This window comes from Macrotis lagotis, chromosome 3 (assembly GCF_037893015.1).
Source record: "Macrotis lagotis isolate mMagLag1 chromosome 3, bilby.v1.9.chrom.fasta, whole genome shotgun sequence".
Classification (NCBI taxonomy): Eukaryota; Metazoa; Chordata; class Mammalia; order Peramelemorphia; family Peramelidae; genus Macrotis; species Macrotis lagotis.
In genome coordinates this window covers 98,373,773-98,396,169 of record NC_133660.1, presented here as the reverse complement: position 1 = coordinate 98,396,169, position 22,397 = coordinate 98,373,773, and the positions used below count along the sequence as shown (strand labels likewise).

General features: G+C 37.5%; 1 protein-coding gene across 1 annotated transcript; it reads left to right on the top strand.

Moving 5' to 3' along the window:
• The first annotated feature begins 16,058 nt into the window (after positions 1 to 16,058).
• On the top strand, positions 16,059 to 17,659 carry LOC141516176 (ATPase GET3-like). The gene has a single exon (XM_074227421.1). The coding sequence runs from the start codon at positions 16,078 to 16,080 to the stop codon at positions 17,122 to 17,124; it is 1,047 nt and encodes a 348-aa protein (XP_074083522.1). The 5' UTR covers positions 16,059 to 16,077; the 3' UTR covers positions 17,125 to 17,659.
• The last annotated feature ends 4,738 nt before the right edge of the window (positions 17,660 to 22,397 follow it).

Genomic DNA, 22,397 nt, shown 5'->3' with positions numbered 1-22,397 from the left:
AAGTCATTATGCAATGACAAAAAAATAGACAACTTTGAAAGTTATATGAATTCTGGTCATGATTCCAAAGGACTTGGATGAAACATGCTGTCCCCCTTCTCATAAAGAGTTAATGGACTCAGAAGACAGAAAGAGATATAGTTTTGGAGTGACCAATGTGGGTCTGTAACTGGAATTTTGCTTCCCTTTCTTTCTCGAGAAAGGGTTAGGAGGAAGAGGAGATGGATATTCATTGATTCAAATTTAATTTTTTTAAAAAAGATGAATAAGAAAGCAATAATCTGGACTTTAAAGACTCTGATGAGGATTCTAATCTATTTTCAAGTCTCCCTCATGAACAAGTAATAAACTAATGATAAGTCTCATCTTCCTGCTTTTCTTTATTTACAAGCTTGAGACAGGAGTTTGGATGGTCCACTCCAATCTCATTTCATACTTTAATGAGTTCTTAAAGTTTACAGAGTTTCCGTTCTGGACAGAAACTTTAGGAGAAGACAGAGAAAAAGAAGGGAGGAGGGTGGGAATGAATGTAATGGGAGGAAATAGTGATAACTGTCTCCATAGAAGGGCATTTTGCTCCTTTACTTTTCACTTTATTCTACATACAGCAAATTATATTATCTCAACAAAAAAAAATAAAACTTTTCTTAATCTGATCCCTTTAAATCTTCTTACACTTTACATGGAAACATCTAGTGAGTCAATGGATAGGGTACTGGTCCTGTAATCAGAAAGAAATTGTCTGGATACAAATTGGCTTTAGATATTTACTACTCAGGTATCCTGGACAAGTCACTCAGTTTCCTCAGCTATAAAATGAGCTGGAGAAGGAAATGGCTAACTACTCCAGTGTCTTTGCCAAGAAAATCCCAAATGAAGAGTCAGACACAGTTGAAACCCCTGAACAATAGCAAAACTTGTGAGGTTATAGTGAAGACCAAATGACCCTGAGGATTAAACAAGATAATATTTGTAAAGGATTTAGCACAGTAGTGGTTGCTATATAAATGCTTAGTCCCTTCCACCTCCCCACTTCCCTTCCAAGCATCCTACAAACCAGAAATACTGACGATCTTCTTTTTTGCAACTCCATCTCCTATAAGAATGTCTTTGTATGTATGACTGTCTGGAATGGATTCCCTTCTCTTCTCTGCTCCTGAAAAGTCTCAGTTCATCTACTACTTTCTTTTTTCTTTTTTTTAAATTTATTTAGTATTTTTCCAGTTACACATAAAAAACTTTCATTTTTGGAATTTCTAGTTCCAAATTTTCTTCCATCCTCCCTCCCCATCATCCCACAACAAGAAAGCAAGCATTTTGAAGTAGATTACACTTGTGAGGTCATCTAAAAAACAATTCCATAATAGTAAGTTGTAAAAGAAAATATAGACAAAAAAAACTCACAAAAAAAGAAAGTTAAAAAACTATGCTTCAATATGTATTGAAATACCATCAATTCTTTCTCTGGGGATATCTAGCATCCTTCATTATCAAAAGTTCTTCAGAGTTATCTTGAATCAATGTATCCTTCATAATAGCTAAGTTATTAAGAGTTGATCATCTTACAAGTTTGCTGCTACTTTTTACATAGTACATTTCACTTTGCATCAGTTCATGAAAGTCTTCAGGTTTTTCTAGGAGCATCCTGCTCATCATTTCTTATAGCAGAATGGGCAGTTAGGTGGTGCAGTGGATAGAGTGCTGACTTTGTTTGCAGTCAGGAGGATGGGAGTTCGAATCCAGCCTCAGACATTCAACATTTACTAGCTGTGTGACCTTGGGCAAGTCACTTAAATCTGATTGCTTCACATCCAGGACCATCTCCAGTCATCTTGATTCATACCCTGGTCACTGGATCCAGATGACTCTGAAGGAAAAAATGATACTGGTGACTTAATACAACATCCCTTCACTCAAATCCAATTCATGTGCTTGTCATGGCATCACCTCCCTGATGCCATGGTCTTTAAGAACAAAGGACAAATATCATGATCATCATCATAGCAGAATAACATCATAATCACATAGAACAATTTGTTCAGCCACTTTCAATTGATGGATATCCCCTTAATTTCCAATTCTTTGCTACCAGAAAAGACCTGCTGTAAATATTCTTGCACATAAAGGTCCTTTTTTGTCTTTCATCTGTTTTGGGATACAGATTTCATAATGGTATTATTACATGGTTTTATGGACCTTTGGACATAGCTCCAAGTCACTCTACAGATCAGTTGAATCATTTCCTAATTCTACCAATAGTGCATTAATATCTCATTTTCCCACATTTGTCATTTTTCTGTCTTGTTAGCCAATCTAATACATAGTACCGAATTGTTTTAATTTGCATTTCTTCAATCAATACTGAGTTTAGAGCATTATTTCATATGACTATAGATAGCTTTGATTACTTTATCTGAAAACTGTTCTTATCTTTCAATCATTTATCAATTTTTATAAATTTGACTCAACTCTCCACATATTTAAGAAATGAGGCCTTTCTCAGGGGAAACTTAATTCAAAAGCTTTTTCACAGTTACTATTTCTAACTGTATTTTCCTCTATCCTATTCTCCCATGTTTATTCCATTTCTATATTCTTTCACTCTGTCTCTCATTAAAAGTATTTTGCTTTTTACTGCCTCTCTCTCTCAATCTGCCCCCCCTCCTACCACAACCCCCCTTTCCTTTTATCTCCTTCCCTTTCTACTTTCCTTTAAGGTAAGATATATATATATATATATATATATATATATATATATATACACATATATATATATATATATATATATTTATGCCAAATTGAGAGTGTATGTTATTCCCTCTTTTAGTCAATTCTAATGGGAATAAGGTTTACTTACTCTTTCTTACCTTCCCCCTACCCAATGATTTTATTTTTTTAGCTATCACTCTTCATAATCATCTCACAGCTGTGCCCTCCATCCATAATTTGCATAAATACACACACACACACACACACACACACACGCACACACGCACTCTTTATAACTGCCCTAAGAATAAGAACTTTTAAGAACTTTCAGTTTCCCATGTAGGAATGCAAACAACCTTTATGATTTCCCTTTCCTAATTACCTTTATATGCTTCTCTTTAGTCTTGTATTTGAAAGCTAAATTTTCTATTCAGTTCTGGTCTTTTCATCAAGAATGCTCAGAAGTTCTCTATTTTATTGAATATCCATATTTTCCCCCAAAGGATTATACTTAGTGTTGCTGGGTAGGTGTTGATTCATTTTTCATGGTTTTCTTGCCTCTCTCTCTCTCTCTCTCTCTCTCTCTCTCTCATTCTGAATTTTTCCTCCACCTGTCTTATTTGATTTTTCAAAATCATTTTTGAGTCCAAAAATGAGACCAATTCATGTTTTTCTTGGAGGCTTTGGATGTAGGACCTTTGACTTTGTTTTCTTCTACTCATGTGCTTTGATCTTCCTCGTAACATAGTAATTATCTAGGGTAAGAATTTTTCCTGTTGTTTGCTCATTTTCCCAGCTTATTACTTAACATTCAACTCTTTGTTAAAATAGGATTCTGCTTCCAAAGTGGAGGGCACACTGTCCTAAGCTTCAGGAGTTTTACGCAGCTGTTTTCAGAGATACTTCTAGGGATCTTTAAGTTTTCAGTTCCTGTAAGGTAGTATGATCAAAGGAGAAGTATTTAATACTCCCCTGGCCTCTGATCTGTAAGCAACCACAAGCACTCCTTTCTGCCCAGGAACTGTGAGGAGCATCCCAGTAAGTTCTTGTGTGCTCCTGCTCCTCCTCACCCTGGGTCTGCTACCCAGGACTCTGACCCAGATTCAAGTATAGGAAAAGCAGAGTTGGGTCTCAGTGCTAACAAGAGCCCTGTAACTCCTTTTATCCATTTGTTCAAACCCCTTACTATCTGTGGTCTGAGAGCTCCAGAAGCACCTGGTTATCCTGAGGATTCAGTGGCTCCCAAGATCTGCTCCTGGATTTCTGGGGCTTAGTCTCTGCTGGCATGCATTGTCTGCTCTGGTCTGTTCTCCGCTCTCCCCCAGATGCAAGTGAACTCAAATTGTCTTTGGCATCTGTGGGCTAGGAAGTCTGGAAACCACCCCTTTTGCCACTGATTCAGTTGCCCCAGGCCATCCCTGGTTTGCTGGGGACTGATCTGCTTTGGAGATGCCAACCCTGGACTGAGCTGTACTCTGCCCCTCTCTCACCGACCCTAACAGACCTTTCCTGAGGACCTTCCAACTTGCCTTGCCTGGAAATTTGTTTCACTCTGTCTTTTTTTGAGTTCTGCTCCTCTACAATTTGTTTAAAGTCATTATTTAAAGGTATTTGGAGGGGGTTGGTGAGAGCCCGAGTGAGCTCTTGCTTTTACTTAGCTGTGTTGCTTCTGCCTCCCTCCATTATACTACTTTCTGGAGAAGTTCTTTACCAATCCCCCCATATATTAGAGCCTTCCCTTCAAGAGGAAATAAGCACATAGAAATCTATCTTTACTGTGGGCAGAAGCCAGGAAATTTCTCAATGGCTTGGCTGCTACCATCTCTTGAGGTCATCTCCTCAAGAGCTAGGAAATTCCACTTTCAGGGACTCTGGCTTTTGACCCGAATTCAGAAACTCTGAGGAACATCTAACCTCCATCTGCTCCCATTCCTAAAATCATTTCAGTTGTGGAGAAAAATGAGCAGAGATAGGTTTCCTATATGTTATCTCCCACCAAATGCAGGTGCACTATTCTGTGTGCTGAGATATCTTCTCAATGCCTCATAGAGAGAGCATGATGGCCTGTCACCTCATTTTTACAGATCACAAAGGGGGTGGGTCTAACAAAAGTCTATACTTCTGGATCTCAGTCAACTAATTAATCAGGAAAAACTGTGCCTTCTCAGAAAGTACCCTCATTCCATGAAGTACTCTCAGTTGTCTCCTTAAGACCATTTGCTCATAATTACATCAGGTTAATAGAGAAACTAATCCAACTGATAGGAGATTTCCCATTCAACCCCCCCAACCTGCAGTAATATATGTATAAACAAACATACATAAAGGGCTGTCCAAGTGAAAGTCTAAATAAATTACTTTGTGGTTAAAGAATGAGAGCTTTGCTTTGGACAATGATGGTATCTCCTTGATTTTGTCTCACTGAGAGGTGCAAACACCCCCAAAGTCATAGCATTTTGAAGAGGGTAAGCCACTGTTCACAGAGTGATTGATTTAGACCTTACATGTTACCCAGCATACATATTATAGATAAGGAAAGTGAGGATTAGAGATTATGTGCCTAAAGTCACAAAATTATTAAGCAGCAGACTAGATTTCAAAACCAGGTCCTTCAACTCAGAATCCAGGGTTCTTTCCACTGGAACATGCCCCTTTTCCACTGTTTAGCCTTGAACTTCAAGTAGGACTTCATCAAAAATTGCTATAATAATTCTTACTCCCATCTACACATTTCTTTTGGGATGTCAAAATATATCTTATGCTTATATGGCAACACAGATAACAAGTGACTAAAGGGACTTCAATTCCTTTGCAAGCATTAGAGCTAACAATATTGGATACAGGCAGGCTTTATTTTAATAAGATATAAGAATGTTTCCCTTTGTCTTTTCTAAAAATTTATGGCTCAAGCTATCTCCAAAGAATTACAACTCACAAACTGTCTCCAAGACAAGAAAAAGTCATTTATTTGGGAAAAAAGAGAGAAAGGGGGTCACAATTCCCATCAGACTTTACTCTCTAGGAGAGGCAGAATGCTGAAACTAGGGCTTATATAAGGCAAGAAGTGCTGTGTTTCTAACAGGATGTGTTAATTGTTTAAGGTTTTTTTTGCAAGGCAAACAGGGTTAAGTGGCTTGCCCAAAGCAGCTAGGTAATTATCAAGTGTCTGAGACTGGATTTGAACTCAGGTACTCCTGACTCCAGGGCCAGTGCTCTATATCCACTGCGCCACCTAGCCGCCCCAGGATACATTAATTTTGCAATACAGGGAGGAGTTTATTGCTATAAGGGGACCATACAACCATGGTGGAACTGCTCATGTAGTTACCCATACATACAGAAAAGCCTACTTAGAGAGGTATCAATGTATGATGATGATGATATTATAATTAACTTGACTTTATCATAGGTTCACCCAAAGGACAGCAAAGAAGGATAGTATACAAGCATTGCTCTAGGAAAAGTCCCTTCTGTGATTTATGGTTCAAGGTTCCCTGTTCACTTCTCAGTAGTACTCTTTTTTTTATTGACTGGTGTAGACAGAAGTTAGTTCAGGTATATTTGCTATTCTATTCTTATGGGTACTATGGGCAAGTCAGGGAATTGGGGCTGTGGTGTATTCCTATTGGTTGGCCTCTGTGTTATGTCTAAACAAGATGATGTGACCAGGTGGTATGGTTAGGCCAGGGTGGACCTTTCTTTTCTAGTGAGACCCTATAAAGAAGTCAGGAAACTGAATCTGGGATATTAGCTAGGATTCCAACAATTATACCTCCCAAAACAAAAAATAAAACAAACATAAAGGATTCACAGAGGCTCACCAATGTACAAATTATTTGTTCTTTCCGATTCAAGGTGCATCACCTTCCTGCCCAGAGTGCTCCTTTAGTAATCTAGATTCGAAGTGACACTCTGTGGTTTGGACTCCCAACTAAAATGGAAACAAATATGAAGTTACTAGAGAGTCAATACTGCATCTTCTTGGGAGTACTATGTCATCTCCCCTAGGGATTCATATGGTCCTCCAGGCTTATGCCAGAACGCAAAAATTTTGCCCTTCTAAAACAGATTTTGGCACTTGAGGCTGCTTTAGAGTCAACACATATCCAATGGACCTGCACCATCCAAATAATTCATACTTGTAAGAGGGCCAGGTTGGCTATCCCTCATAGTGGCTCAATCCCTTGGTGTTCTTCCAGCATTGAAGTTGTATATTTGTTCCCCTTCCATCTAAAAGGTTGGATCAAGCAACTCATACCACTTAACCATGACCTCCAGTTCTTGGACCATATATTTGTTATCCTCTCTCTCCAAAAGACTGTTTAAAAGAAATTTTCACCATTTGACCATGGCCTCTAACTGCTGCCATCTTTCATGCTAAAAGTCTTTTCTATGAATGGCATTTCTGAAGCTCAGAGGAAAGTCCTTTTAGGGTTGGCTGATGTACAAGAATTACCCTCTGGTCCCAGAGCTACTGATCTTTGCTCAGTGCTTCAGTGCTCTCTCTCTCTCTCTCTCTCTCTCTCTCTCTCTCTCTCTCTCTCTCTCTCTCTCCCTCCCTCTCTCTCCCCCCCACCCTGCTTGCCTCCTTTTACAAGCCCAATTCAGTGGTTTCACAGCCTAATTAATCATGTCTGGACTCAGTTAATGGTAATATCCATACCTATTAGGGTGGTATAATCCAAGAGTTGGATTACAGTCTCATCCTTTGTTAAATCGTTCCAAATTATGAACATATTGCACATTTCTTTGACCTTACAAAATATCAACGAAGTTGTTTAAATTGAAAAGATATTGTGAAGTGCCTTCAGTTACATCTAGAATCTTTAAAATCTAGTGTTAGTAAATACTGATTGAATTGAATTTGCTTCTAGATTTTATGATTTATATAATACTCATCAGGAAAGCAGAAAAAATAGTGCTAACTCATTAAGATGTCCCCAGCTCAACCACACATTACTCTCCCTTCATGACTGGGAGTTATAAACACTCTGAAATGAATTTAAAGTATTACTAAACTAGCAGGCAGAAGAAGAGAATATTTCACTACTTGAATGGACATCAGTAAAATCACAGATCCATGATAGAACACAATCTTTTATTTTTCATTTTTAAAATAATCTTTAAATTGATATTTCCTGTTCCTTACCTCACCATAGTTATTTACCTCCCAGAAAGTCAACTCATGTGACATAGTATTTTTAAAGAGGGAAAAAAAAATGCAGCCCAACTGCAGAAATGATTGATACAATGAAAAAGTCAAAAAAAAATATGCAATGTATAATACTTGTGGATGTTTCTCTGTATTCCTCACACACAACATTTCTTACAATACAATAATATTCCATTATATTCATATACCACAGTTTCATAGTTCAAATTCATGGACATTTACTCTGCTTCCTCTTAACTAGCACCATTTACATCTTCTTATCCTGGATGATTCTCATGTGTATTCTCCAGAGAAAAATCTCCCCAAAGCTGAAGAAGTTTTCCTGTAGGCTGGGGAAGGAACATCCAGCCAGCATATAAGGCCCATGAAAACATTTGGTCTGGAGCTGCCAGGATACCCACAGGTGAAACTCAAAATTCCATAAATCTAGGAGTTTTTTAGAGGTGAATTAATTAAATGTTTGACCAAATAGAGCAGGATCATTTTTAAGTTGATAATTCTATATGACCTGCAAATGATGCCATAAATATCCAAATGATTCTTGGTGGAAAAAAGGTTCCCCAACCCTGCTGTAGACACAAAGATTCTTAACCTTTTCTGCATCATACTCTTCTTTAATGGTCAGTAATAGAAGTCCATGCCTCTTCTCAGAATATTTTAAATTCATAAAATAAATACCAAGAATTATAAAGGAAAACAAATGTAAATGAATATAAAGATACAATCTTTTCCCTATACAGGTTCAGAGACTCTCAGAAATCTCTCCAAGTTTAAGAAGTCTTACTCTAGAACAAAAGAGTAGAAATCCAAAAATAATAGCTAACATTTTACTACAGAACTTTAGTTACAAAGTTTTTTACATGTTGCTTCATTTGAACCTCTCAACTTCCCTATTAGAAGGTAAAAGAGGTAGGAATTACAAGTCCCAAGATGTTCAATTGACAAATGTCAGATCTTACTCTTCATCAACATCAAGCATGAAACTGTTTTTCAGTATTCTAGCAAGCAACAGATACAGAATTTGTGAAAATGAGCTTTTTTATTGAGGAAGTTCAGAGGTGTAATTAAGAGAGCTGAAACCTGAGTATGAATCCTCATTAGATACTTCCTAGCTGTATGACTCCAAGCAAGTCACTTAACCTCTCTCAGATCTGGCTTCTTTCTCTATAATATGGGTATGAAAATACCTGCTCATCACAGGGTTATTGAGAAAAACAGATGAGATAGCTATAAAGTTTCCTAGAACTCCTATATACAATATATAGCTATTTCAATTCCTTATCTATCATATCATACTTTCCTCTAGCATACTCATTGAATACATAGCTACAATGCTACTGGGTTATATAGGGTATAATTCATCTACTAAATTTAACCATAGTCCTTTCAAACATCTATATCACTAGTTTCCTGTTTTATACAAAAGTAACATATATTGACTATAAATCTCAATTTCTTATCTATAGACAAGATTAGAAGTAAGAGACATCATGTTGTTGTAAGATTGAGTGTTGACCTCAGGCAGGAAGACTTGGGTTAAACTCTAGCTCTGATATATATTGGCTCTATGATCTTTGGCAAATCATTTAACCCTTTGGTTCTCACCTACCTACCCCAGAACTCACAGACTAAAAGTCGCAGAGAAAAGTAAGCCTACTTTGGGAAAGAGAGTTTCCTCACTGGAATGTTCCCTCTAACAATGAAATCAGGGGTCTGTATTTGAAATGGACAAACCTGCTCATACAAATGGTAAATCTTACTCTTCAACGACATCAAGCAAGAAGTTGTTTTTCAAAATTTTAAGGACCTTTTTCCTTACTCATGTTTCCTGGGGGCTTCTCTCATTTATGATTTGGGCCTTTATAAGCATGAGAGAAGTGAGAGGGTTTTCTCTGTAGCCTGAGACTGGGAGGTATTGGAAGCTACCCAAGAAATCCCGTTCTCATGAGATTCCCATCCTAATTTCTTGATCAAGGATGTTTGGATAAGTATCTGAAGTTTAGAGTGTCTGTTCCAACTACTAGACCTTTTGAAGTTCACCCATCACTAATACATCCTGTCTGACTTTGATGTGTGTAATTAATACAGGTTTAAACAGATGTTTGCATTCTGAAAGTTGCTAAATATATACACACTTTGTGCACTTGCCCTTACAGGAGTGTAAGAAATAGGACATTGTCTTTGAACACTGATCAGAGTAGATGATAGCGTGTCTCCCTATTTAATGGCAGCCACTTCTCAATTTTTTTAAAAAGTGGATAGCTTCCATTCCTTTTAAGATTTATTTTCTCCCTTCATTAAATATTGTGGTCCTTAACTTGAAACAGGTCTTCCATTTAGTAAAGAAAAAAAAAAAAGAAAAGAGATAGAATCTGGAAAAATACAATGGATGAGAATTTCTCCACTAGCTGTCAGTACTCAAGATGAGGTTAAGGGGCTCCCTTCATGTCCACCCAGAGGATGGGATTCAAACAAAGAACAATGTTTGCTCTGATAAGACAGGGATTCCATCAAGGAAAATAAGAAGGGAAGATAGAAGAGGAGGAGGAAGAGTCTCAAAGGTATAGTATTCCCAACAGGTAAACATCTTGCTTTGCTTCACAATGGGCAAGGAAGGAATCCACTGTTTGTTATTTTTCCCAACTATCAGCTTGCTGATTAAAGTCTGAAGTGCTTTATTTTCCTTTTGGTCTGACTAGGAAGAAAGGCCAAAGAGAGGAATTTGAGGTCACTCTTCCTAATAAAAACCTTTCTGCTTACAAGGGTTATGGCTGGAGATGAGGTGAGCAGCTGGTTTCAAGATGCTACTCTTCAATTCATCCATCTAAGTGGGATGATTCTTGACTAAAGGATTGAAAGCAGAAATAAGTCAAATCAGTGGGGGGAAAATAAAAAGCAACAAATCACTATCTATATTGCCTGTAAATACTTATTGGATCATGGGCTACTGAGAACTATAGGGACCCATGATTTTTTTTTTCTTACTTTTCTTACTTCTTTCAAAATAATTACTCTGTTTTGTAAACCTATGCATTTTATTGTATCCAATTAAAGGCATTATTCTGAGGAGTCAACAGGTACCACGAGACTGTCCATGATAAAGAAAAGGTTAAGAAACCCTGATCAAATGTAATCTCATTTTACAGATAAAGAATTTAAAGCTGAAGTGATGGGGGGTGGATGGGGGGATGACACTGGGATTAGAAAGCAGAACTTCAAACCGAATTGCCTTTATTCCAATCCAGAGTTCCTTCCTGTTCACTTGGCTGCCTCAATTCCAAGTCAAAGATTCATGAATTAATTGGTGTGAACATTACTGTCCACTAGCATGGGCCCCAAATTGTTTTTGCTATAGAAAACCTCTTCACAACTAAACTTCTTCCTACTTCCCAGCTATTTTTCACAGTACTCTTTCTATATACACTCTTTAACCCCATTAGACTGGACTACTTAGTACTCATTTCACACACCCAACTAATTTTTTTTCACATTCATCTCTTCACTCCTTGGCTATCTAAACATTCCCTCCCCTCTGCCTCTTGAATTTCTGGTTTCCTTTCAGACAAATATTAAGCCTTTCTTCATCCCTCCAGCTATTAATACCTTCCCTTCCAAAGTACTCTGTATTCATTTTATGTTTAGATATATATGTTTAGATATGTTCATGTAGATTTATGAGTTTCTCTGTCTGAAGAAATTAATCTCTTCTTAACTCACACTCTGGTGATAGGCTCCTCCAAACTTAGTTAAATTGGTGATTGGACAATAGATGCAGTCACTTACAGTATTAAAAGCCATTGCATCTCCATCAGCCCTACCATAGCTTGTCCTCCTCCTACTAACATAACTTTCAAGAACCCAGAGTCCTCTCTATGCCAACATGAAATTGTGGATGGGACCCTAGACTTGGCATCAGGAATCCCATATTTGGGGTTTTCTTGGCAAAGATAATAGAATGATTTGTCATTTCTTTTTCTATATAGTTTTACAGATGAGGAAACTGAGGCAGAGATTAAGTTGTTTGCACAGGGTCACACAGCTAGTAAGTATATGAGATAGCATTTGAACTCAAGTTCTCTTGATTTCAGATTAGGTATCTATCTACTGTGTCACCCAGAATCAGAAAAATCTAAGTTCAAATTCTCTCTTAAGTCCTATGTAACAACTCAGTTTCCTCAGTTGTAATATGGGGAGTAACAGGAGAGTGGACTTGATAGCCTCTAAGATCTTTTCCAGATGGAAATTTATGATCTTATGACCCTAACCCAGGAATAAAGAGAAACAAGTGAAATTCACTCCTATTTCAAACCTTGCTTTTATACAGTTGTTTTAACCTTCTCCCTCAGCCTGGAATTTTTTTTTTTATCAAAAATAAGTAGTTTGAGTTTCCCCTTCTTTCACCAAAGTTCTCTCACTGTTAAAAACACAACAAAAGGAAGAAAAGTTCAAAGAGAACAGGAAAGCCAAGGAAAAGAAGCATTGCTATTCCCAGGAAGGTGAACATGGAAGCCAATTATAATATGGTCTTACCATAGATACCATGCTTAGAATAATAAGTACCTAATAAACATATGTACTGAATAAACTGACAAACAAGGTCTTATGGATTCCCCAAGAATATTAAATAAGCAATGAAAAATCCAAGAGTTGGCCTCTCAAGGAAACTACCTTCAACACAAATAAGTTCTTTTGTTTTGAGAGGAAAAAAGAATCAATAAGATATTGCAAAATGCAGTAAAAATCTTCTCTTTTTTTATATATGCTTTTATTGGAAGACAGACAAATTAGTTCAATGGTTCTGTTCGATGACATTTTCACCTAAAACTAATTTCCTTTGCTTCTATTTTCTCTCTGACTTACAAAGTCACTCTTGGTCTGCCTTTAATCACTTTACTTTCTTAGAAAGTTAAAAGAATATCGAGAAAATGATATTTTCTTCACATGCCTAATAATTGCATATACAAATTTTCTTCATTCATAGATGATCTTCATTTGATCTTCACAACTATCCTGTAAGATAAGTTCTGGAGGTATTCGTATGCTATTGTTTACTATTTGTGAGATCTTGAATAAGTCGCTTGTTTTCTCTGGGCCTCAGTTTCCTCATCTGTAATTTTTTCTTTATGGTCTGAACTAAAAAGAATTAGCAATTTCTTTTTAATACTATTTTTAATAATTACATATTGTGAAAATTTTTGCTCTCATTTTTACAAAATTTCAAGCTCCAAATTTTTCTCATTCTCTCTCCCCTCTTCTGAAAGTGATAGGTAGTTTGATACAGGTGATGCATGTGCTATCATGTATAACATATTTCCATATAGACCTTAGCTGTGGAAGAAGAAATAGGTCAAAAGAAAAAATAAACATAAGAATGAATAAAGAAACTGATGAAAATATGCTTTGATATGCATTGAGTCCAACAGTTCTTCATGGATAGGGATAGCATTTTCCTTTTTGAGTCCTATGTATTTGTCTTCCATCAAGTGTGGCTAAGAAGAACTTAGTCATTCACAACTGATCATCGCACAATGTTGCTGATACTGTGTACAATGTTTTCCTGATTTTCATCATTTCACTTTGCATCACTTCTTACAAGCCTTTCCAGTTTATTCTGAAGTCTTCCTGTTCATCATTTCTCATTGCCCAAAAGAATTACATTAATATACCACATCTTGTTCAGCCATCCCCCAACTGATGGGCATTCCCTCAATTCCAATATTTGGCCAGCACAAAAAAGAGTTGCTATACATATTTTAGCACAAGTAGATCCTTTTCCCTTTTTTGTGATCTCTCTGGGTATTACTAAATCAAGGGTATGCTTGCCCATAGTTCCAAAGTGCTTAGCAACGTTTTAATCTTTTTTTGCATCTTGGGCACTCCTTTGTCAGGATGATCAAATCAATGGATCCCCTAATCAAAATAATGGTTTCAAATAATTGAACAAAATGCTAAATTTCAGTTAGAAGTTAGTGAAAATAAAGTTCTATTCTTTTTCCCATTCAAGTTCATAGACCTGAAACCTATTCATGCCCTATGTTCCAGATCAGTCCTTCACATAAAGTCTAGTCAATATTCAAGGAAAATATTATATCTGCATAGAAATTACGTCAGATGAGGCCAAGTGAATATTCAAGTGATGGGCTAAAGAGAAACATCAGCTAGAGAAGTATATCTCCTGATTCCCTGCCTACCTAAGTCATAAGTATCACAATCAGAAGCAATCCAAGGGCAAGATAAACATTTCCAGGCAGTGATAGATAGTCATGACAAAATCAAAGACATAGAAATTTGATCTACGCTCCCAAGTTATCCAATAGATTCGACTAGAACCCTGTGGGAGGCTTTGAGTGAAAAACAGGCCCCAAAGGATAAGATTTAAATCATATGAAAGAATGAACAGGAAGTTTTCAAAAGATGAAAGACAAACTATGAAGAGGCAAATGTAAGAATATTCCAAATTATCAGTGCTAAGAGAAAAGTAAATTAAAACAAGTTCACACGTAGTCTATTAGTTTAAAAAAGGCAAATATGAAAAGGGCAAATTTTGGAGTGGCCATCAGAACACAAGAACTCTATTAATAGTAGTGATTTCAACTATTTCAAGAAACTACATATGCATTCTAGACCTTGATGATGCCAATACTAGACCAAAAGAACACAAAAATGTATAGCATACTTTTTGTGGTTAACAAAAGGAAATTGCCCATCAATTGAAGAATGGAGGGATATATTGCGGTATATGAATATAATAAAAATTTATGGTATCTTAAGACAATGTATCAAACTCAAATGGAAATAGGTCCCTGGAGCCATACTGACCTAGAAAATTATAAATTAACATCATCTATGTTATATGATATTTTATTTATTCTGAAAAACATTTCCTAAATGCATTTCAATTTGATTCAGGCTGCTCAGGAGTTTTGCAAAGGGCTTGGAGCTATTAAGAGAGGAAATTAACACCTCTCTCTTAAGAAACAGAGTAAGAAAAATTCAGAGGAAACAATAAGACATATGAATGAATGTCAAGGGAAATATGCAAAGTAAGGAAAAAATTTATCTGATGACCATAATCATATAAAGGAAAATGATGTCAAAAGATTCTTGAACTTTAATTCATGCAGTATCCAATCATAATTTCAGAAGACTGACCAAAGAACATGCTTTCTGCCTTTAAGTTGTGGTCCTATATTATTGGTACAGAATAAATCATATTTTCAGACATAATTAATACACTGAATGCTATTCTTTGACTCTATATGTAAAAAGTCTGGTTCAAAGGGGGAAGGAATTAGTCCACTGAAAAATGACAATTAGTGAACATGTAGATCTGTTTTACTTCTTTATTTATTACAAGGATATTATTATTATTATCATTATTATTATTATGGGTGAATTAGAGAGTGGAGAGTTGATAGTAATGCAAAGGAAAAGATCATTAAAGTATTAACAAAGAAAAGTTCAGAGAAAACACAAATGGGACATATTTGAAAATTACATGCTAATTTATTACATATCTTTTTAAAAACAAACTGGAGATTCTTGGCATGTGTGTATACATATATATGGAACATTTCCATTTTCAGTATTTAAGTTCAGAAAAAATTTAAATGATAAAGATACAAAAAAGAAAAGAATATCAATAAATTTTTTAAAGGAGAAAATCAGATGAAGGATGCTTAAGCATTGGAGAAAAATAGATGGAAGATGATTGCTAACTCTCAATGAGAGGAACTGACATGGAGAATTTGACACTATCTGGACCACCAAGGTTTGAGGCAAGCCTTTTAGACTAGCTTGAGACTGCCTGGATCTAAAAGGATCTACAGTCATTAAACACAGATGGTAGTTGGGCCATAATATGTGTTTGAGTGTTCTCTGTTTACCCCCTTTGTTTCTAGACCATGAGAAAAGGTTAAATATTCAGTTAAAGCAAGTTCCTATGTTGGATTCCATTACACCCCGATTAGAATGGATCCTAACGCAGTAGGAAGAGAAAAAGGGACAGCCTGTCGGGTGACTAGGAGATAAGCCAAGAATTTGATCTGATAACTAGACAGAAACCATTCCACTCAGCCAAGGCAATGATACTTCTATTTAAAAGTCTACTTAAGCTATTCAGTAAATAACTTACAACTGCTCCAAGACTTTTGAGACCCAGTCTGGGGGTGGGGGGGTGGAAGAGCGGTTCCAAGATGGCAGCAGGAGTGACCGGGTGGTGGTTGGAGTCAGAGGAGTTCCAAGATGCGCCCGATGTGGAGCCCCTGGAGCCCACACTCAAAAACATCATCGAGCAACAGAGCCTCAAGTGGATCTTCGTGGGGGGCAAGGGCGGCGTGGGCAAGACCACATGCAGCTGCAGCCTAGCGGTCCAGCTGTCCAAGCAGAGAGACAGCGTCCTCCTCATCTCCACCGACCCAGCCCACAATGTCTCTGATGCCTTTGACCAGAAGTTCTCCAAAGTCCCCACCAAAGTGATGGGCTACGACAACCTCTTCGCCATGGAGATTGACCCCAGCCTGGGGGTGGCCGAGCTCCCCGAGGAGCTCTTTGAGGAAGACAGTACCATGAGCATGGGCAAGAAGATGATGCAGGAGGCCATGGGCGTCTTCCCCGGCGTGGACGAGGCCATGAGCTACGCAGAAGTCATGAGGCTGGTGAAGGGGATGAACTTCTCAGTGGTCGTGTTTGACACGGCCCCCACGGGCCACACTCTCCGGTTGCTCAATTTCCCCACCGTCGTGGAGGGGGGCCTGGGGCGGCTGATGCAGATCAAGAACCAGCTAGGTCCCTTCATCTCCCAGATGTGTAACATGCTGGGCCTGGGGGACACGAACGCGGACCAGCTGGCCTCCAAGCTGGAGGAAACTCTGCCGGTCATCCGGGCGGTCAGCGAGCAGTTCAGGGACCCCGAACAGACGACCTTTATTTGCGTCTGCATCGCCGAGTTCCTGTCCCTGTACGAGACGGAGAGGCTCATCCAGGAGCTGGCCAAGTGCAAGATCGACAGCCACAACATCATCGTCAACCAGCTGGTGTTCCCCGAGCCCGAGAAGCCCTGCAGCATGTGCGAGGCCCGCCACAAGATCCAGTCCAAATACCTGGACCAGATGGAGGACCTCTACGAAGACTTCCACATCGTGAAGCTGCCGCTGCTGCCTCATGAAGTTCGAGGGGCTGACAAGGTCAACACCTTCTCCTGCCTCCTGCTGGAGCCCTTCAAACCATCCAGCGCTCAATAGCCCAGAGAGGCCCTCACCCTTGACCCTGGCTCCTCCCCACCACCCCTGCCAGGAACTCTCCTCTGCCCCCCAGGGCAGTTAGCACAGATGCTCCCTATGCCCCCCTGGGGAAGCTGCTGGTTGGGAAAAGGAAAAGAAAATAAGGGCTGGGGGGGGGGGGGGGAGGATATTTATTTCCCCCTGGGGAGAATTGAGTTGAGTAAAGTGGGGAATGTGGGAAGAAATACAAGTTCAATTAGGTTGTATTCTGCAGCCTGCCCGTGCCTGACACCCCATCACTGACTCTTGATCAACCATGTTCCCTCCCTACCCCGACTCCAATCTAATAACTTCTCTCTCCCATTCCCAATATGATCTCAAAAAAGGGGTGGGAGAAGGGAATACGAAAAATACAGAATATAGAAAAAGTCACATTTCTTAAAACCAAAGAGATCTTGTCATTCTCCCTCTCTCTGCCAATGCAAATCACATGATCCCTGGAACAAGCATAGGTCTGCCAGACTTGAATCCTTATCAATAAAAAACAGTCAGATCATTTGGTAGTAGTGACATCTGGTGATTGAATATAGAAAATATTATCAATGGTAGTAAATAAATAAATAAAAATGAATGAATGAATAAATAAATATAGATTAAAGAATAGTTACATGCTCAATATTCTTCAAACTTTGCCTTACTTACCTCCCCTACCCACCCCAACCCTTCACCTCTCTCCTTGAGCATGTTTTTGAAGCATAGTAGAGATGACCTCCCTTGAGCTAGAAAGACATAGTTCAGACACATTGGCTGTTGTGACCACCCTAACCCTCCAAGGTGCCAAAGGGCACTGGAATGCTTTTTTTCTTAGGTTTTTACAAGGCAAACGGGGTTAAGTGGCTTGCCCAAGGCCACACAGCTAGGTAATTGCAAGGCAAATGGGGTTAGCCACACAGCTAGGTAATTATTTAGTGTCTGAGACCGGATTTGAACCCAGGTACTCCTGACTCCAAGGCTGGTGCTTTATCCACTACTCCACCTAGACGCCCCTGGAATGCATTTCTTAATGAGAGTTCTCTACCCCAAAGAAATCCCAGGTCCAAATTTTGTTTTCACTGCCTCTTGTTAAGAGGCAGCATGCTAGTTCTTATTTTGTGTGGAGGGAAACACTCTGAAATTCAATGGAAGAATTAATGCTTTAACAGGCACTTTTTCGTATTTGTTTATTTCTGCTTTGTAGAAGGAAACCTAAGAGAGTGAATAGATTGACATTTTTTTCTGTGGCTCAGTTCTATTCATTGTTTTTTTTTTTAGGTTTTTGCCAGGCAAACAGGGTTAAGTGGCTTGCACAGGGCCACACAGCTAGGTAATTATTAAGTGTCTGAGGCCGGATTTGAACCCAGGTATTGCTGACTCCAGGGCCGGTGCTTTATCCTAGCTGCCCCACTCAGGTCTATTAAAGGATTAAGTCTCTTCCATAAATAGTAACTCTAACAACTACTTGAGGCTAAGAGGTGTCCACCCACCCAACCACCTAGAAGTGCTTTACATCTGCTTAAAGGTGGGTTGTATTGAAATCACCTAGAAACTTTGCATTAATTAAATGAATTATGGTTATCCCTTCCATATTGCAACTTTCCCCATCTCAGTTTCAATGGGGAAAAATTAAATGAGAATTTTAAGGGGGTGGGGGGAGTTTTGTAAAAGGCATAGATAACACGTGAAGATCAGTAGATGACGCAGAGTCTATGACCAAATACTTGAACCAAATTTTTCAATAAATAAACCACTCCTCCCCACCAAAAAAAAAAAAAAAAATCAAATTTCTTCGGTGCAAAGGGAGGACCAAAAAGTTTTATGTGAATTTTTCAGATTCCCTAACTCCTGAAATGTGGAAGGGATAACTGTAAATTCTATGAATTAAATGAAAAAACAGATGATTGCTTAAGTATTCATTGTTAAAAGTCACTTTACTGATTCTAGTGGTTTAAATGATGTTTTTAAAACTCATTAAAAAAATTTTAAAAGTTGCAACCACACAAGCTCATAATTTAAACTATTTACTGTAACACCTATTGTAGCCAAATTAGGTCGGAGAAGCACATGACCACGCCAAAGGCTTCTTGCAAAATAGTGAAGATTAACATAAGCAAATTTCCTGATACATCAATGCAAAGGAACAATATTTATATCAAACAATCTACCAATGGTCATGGCCAATTTATTTTCATTTCATATACAAATATACCAGAGAAAATATTTTTGAGTACTTGTCCAGAAATATCCACCTAAAAACTATAAAGACATTGCAGCTGATCTGTTGAAGTAAGTCTTTACTACCGAAGAGCTTAGAAACATAGTCATAGATTTTTAGAAAAGAATAAGAATGGGGCGGCTAGGTGGCTCAGTAGATAAAGCACTGGCCCTGGAGTCAAGGAGTACCTGGGTTCAAATCCGATCTCAGCCCTGTGGCCTTGGGCAAGCCACTTAACCCCATTTGCCTTGCAAAAAAAAAAACCTAGAATAAGAATAATATAATTGCATTATGCAAAATTTTAAGGTTTGTAAAGCATTTTCAACATTATTTTATTTGATCCTAATAACTCTCTGCTATTATTATGCTATTTTTATCAGATGAGTAAACTGATGCTCAGAAAAATTAAACACCAAGGGTCAAACAGAAATAACCAAAATGATTATTAGAAGCAGGTCATTGTGACTTTAAATCCTAGTTGCTTAGAGGTTATCAAGTCAAGCAATTCTCAAAGTATTTGGTCTCAAGACCCCTTTTACTTTAAAAAATAAAACTCTGTAAGAGTTTTTATTTATATGCTTTATATCTATTGATATTTACCATCTTAGAAATTAGGACTGAAAAAATTTATATATTAATTCATTTGAAAATAACAATATATTAACGTCCATAAAAATAACTTTTATAAAAACTTTAATGAGAATAGCATTGCTTTACATAGTTTGCAAATTTCTTTAATGTCTAAAATTCTTAAATGTTGTTAAAAGAAGACATTTGAGTTCTCATTTCTGCCTCTGCATTTAATCTATTGTGATATATTGTTTTGGTTTAAGTATAAAAAGAAAATCTAAGGGGTGGCTAGGTGGCACAGTGGATAGAGCACTGGCCCTGGAGTCAGGAGTAACTGAGTTCAAACCTGACCTCAGACATTTAAAATTACCTAGCTGTGTGGCCTTGGGCAAGCCTCTTAACCCCATTGCCTTGCAAAAAAAAAAAAAAAAAACTAAACTAAAAAAAAGAATAGGTGGGGGAGATTATATTAATAGCCACATCTTTGTATTTAATGGAAAAAATATTCTGACTTTGGCAGGAAAGGATTTAAGGGAATCCCAGTAACTCATATTGAGAAAATTAAAGACTATAGGGGTTAAAATGACTTGGAAAGGCCTCACAGAAAGATAGTGGCAGAGATAGAATGGGAAATCAATGTACTTTCAGACTGAAAGTAGTATTTTTTTCCACCATACAATACTAAATGAAACCTTCATTTATACCTTTATTTGTAGACCATAATGAAAATATCATCTAAATAATATTATGTTCCAAATAATCAAGTGTTAAGAAAATGCCTCAATCTTTTTTTAAAATTGCATAGAATCTAAAATCTTTATTTTGTATATCTGAGCACATAATATATGTACAATGCATGCATGCTATTTCATGAAAGGAGATCCTTAATTAAACCATTCCTTATTCCTTCTCTCTCTTTTTAAATAATCATCTTTATTTTTAAAAAGTGTATTTTGAGTTTTCAACCCTGTCTTTGACATCTTTTAATTTAATACTGAAATTAGAGTTTTTAAGTGTTAAGTTATAACTCAATATATTTTTATTTTTAAAAATCTATTTTGTAGTCATAATATTTGATTCTCTGTTGGTTTTTGCTAAATTTGCTATTGTTTATTAATTCCTTGAAAATCACTGTAGTCCACTTCAGACAGATAGAAATACACACACACATACACACAAGATTATAACATTATAACAAGCCAGTCCACAGTACTCCTCAGTGCATTAGCCAAAGCATGTTTAAGTATAATTAAGAAATATTTGGCAAAATAAATAGATACAACAAAGCTTAAATAACTTTACATTAGAAAGCTAAATCAATATGAGGCAATAGGATTTCTTTAGGTGTAGAGTAGTAGTCCTGCTTTCTATTTGAGTTTGACATCTGGTTAAGTGGATGGAGAGCTGATTCTGGAAGCAGAAAATTTGAATTCAAGTTATACTTTTTACACTTATAGCTATGTGACCCTTTGAAATTCACTGCACTTTTAGACCTTTATGCTAAAATTGTCAAACACCAATACTCACAACCTCCCAAATCTAGCAGATGAAAATAAAATTGGGAAATAAGAAAATAAAAATAATGAACCATAGGTAATTATATTTTAAAATTAAATTGATATGTTTGCTGTAGTTGTCCTGAGTTACAGTTTCCTGGTCCCATTAATGCCCATATTCTAGACAAGATCAAGGATCAAGAAGCACTCATCTGCTCACCTGGGAGTTCCCTGTATCAGGGGAATCAAATGTTTGATCCCCAATCTTATTAATATGTTATAAGTAGCATGGTATAGAAGAAAGAATACTAGCTCTGAATTCAGAGGGTCTGGATTCAAATTTCACCTCTCATGTTTTATTATCCCTGTGACTTTAGATTGCAGAAGTATACTCTATCCCAAGCATTGAGGGTTTCAAGATTTGGGAAAATATCAACCTAATACAGATTGGGTAAGGTCATGAATAAGGCCATAAAATTCTAGATCTAGAGAAGGAAAAGCCCATCTGGTCGAACCCCTTCATCTTACATACGTAGAAACTGAGACCCAGAGAAGGTAAATAATCTGAGATAACAAAAAGAGGTCAAAGGTGAGGATTGAACCATGTCCTCTGATGTAAGAGACAATAGCCTCTCTACCCTATCATGCTGTCTTCCTTGGTAAACCAAGAACTGATTTTTCTCTGAATGCATAACAAGAATATGATTTTCTATATGTTATCTTGGTTTGGAAGATTTCTGTTTAAGGAGAGCCAATGCAGAAAAGTGAAAAAGAGATTTTTCAAAAGGGATGGGGAAGAGGAGAAGGGGTCCTAATTCCAGGCTCCTAACTACTTAGGACAGACAGACAATCTATTACCACATTCAGTATCACCACCATCACTCAGGCTGGTGGAAATGATCTGTCAGCAACTATATTGGTCAATAGCCCAGAACCTGCTTGAATATCAGCCCCAAGATATACCTCAATCAGTGTTG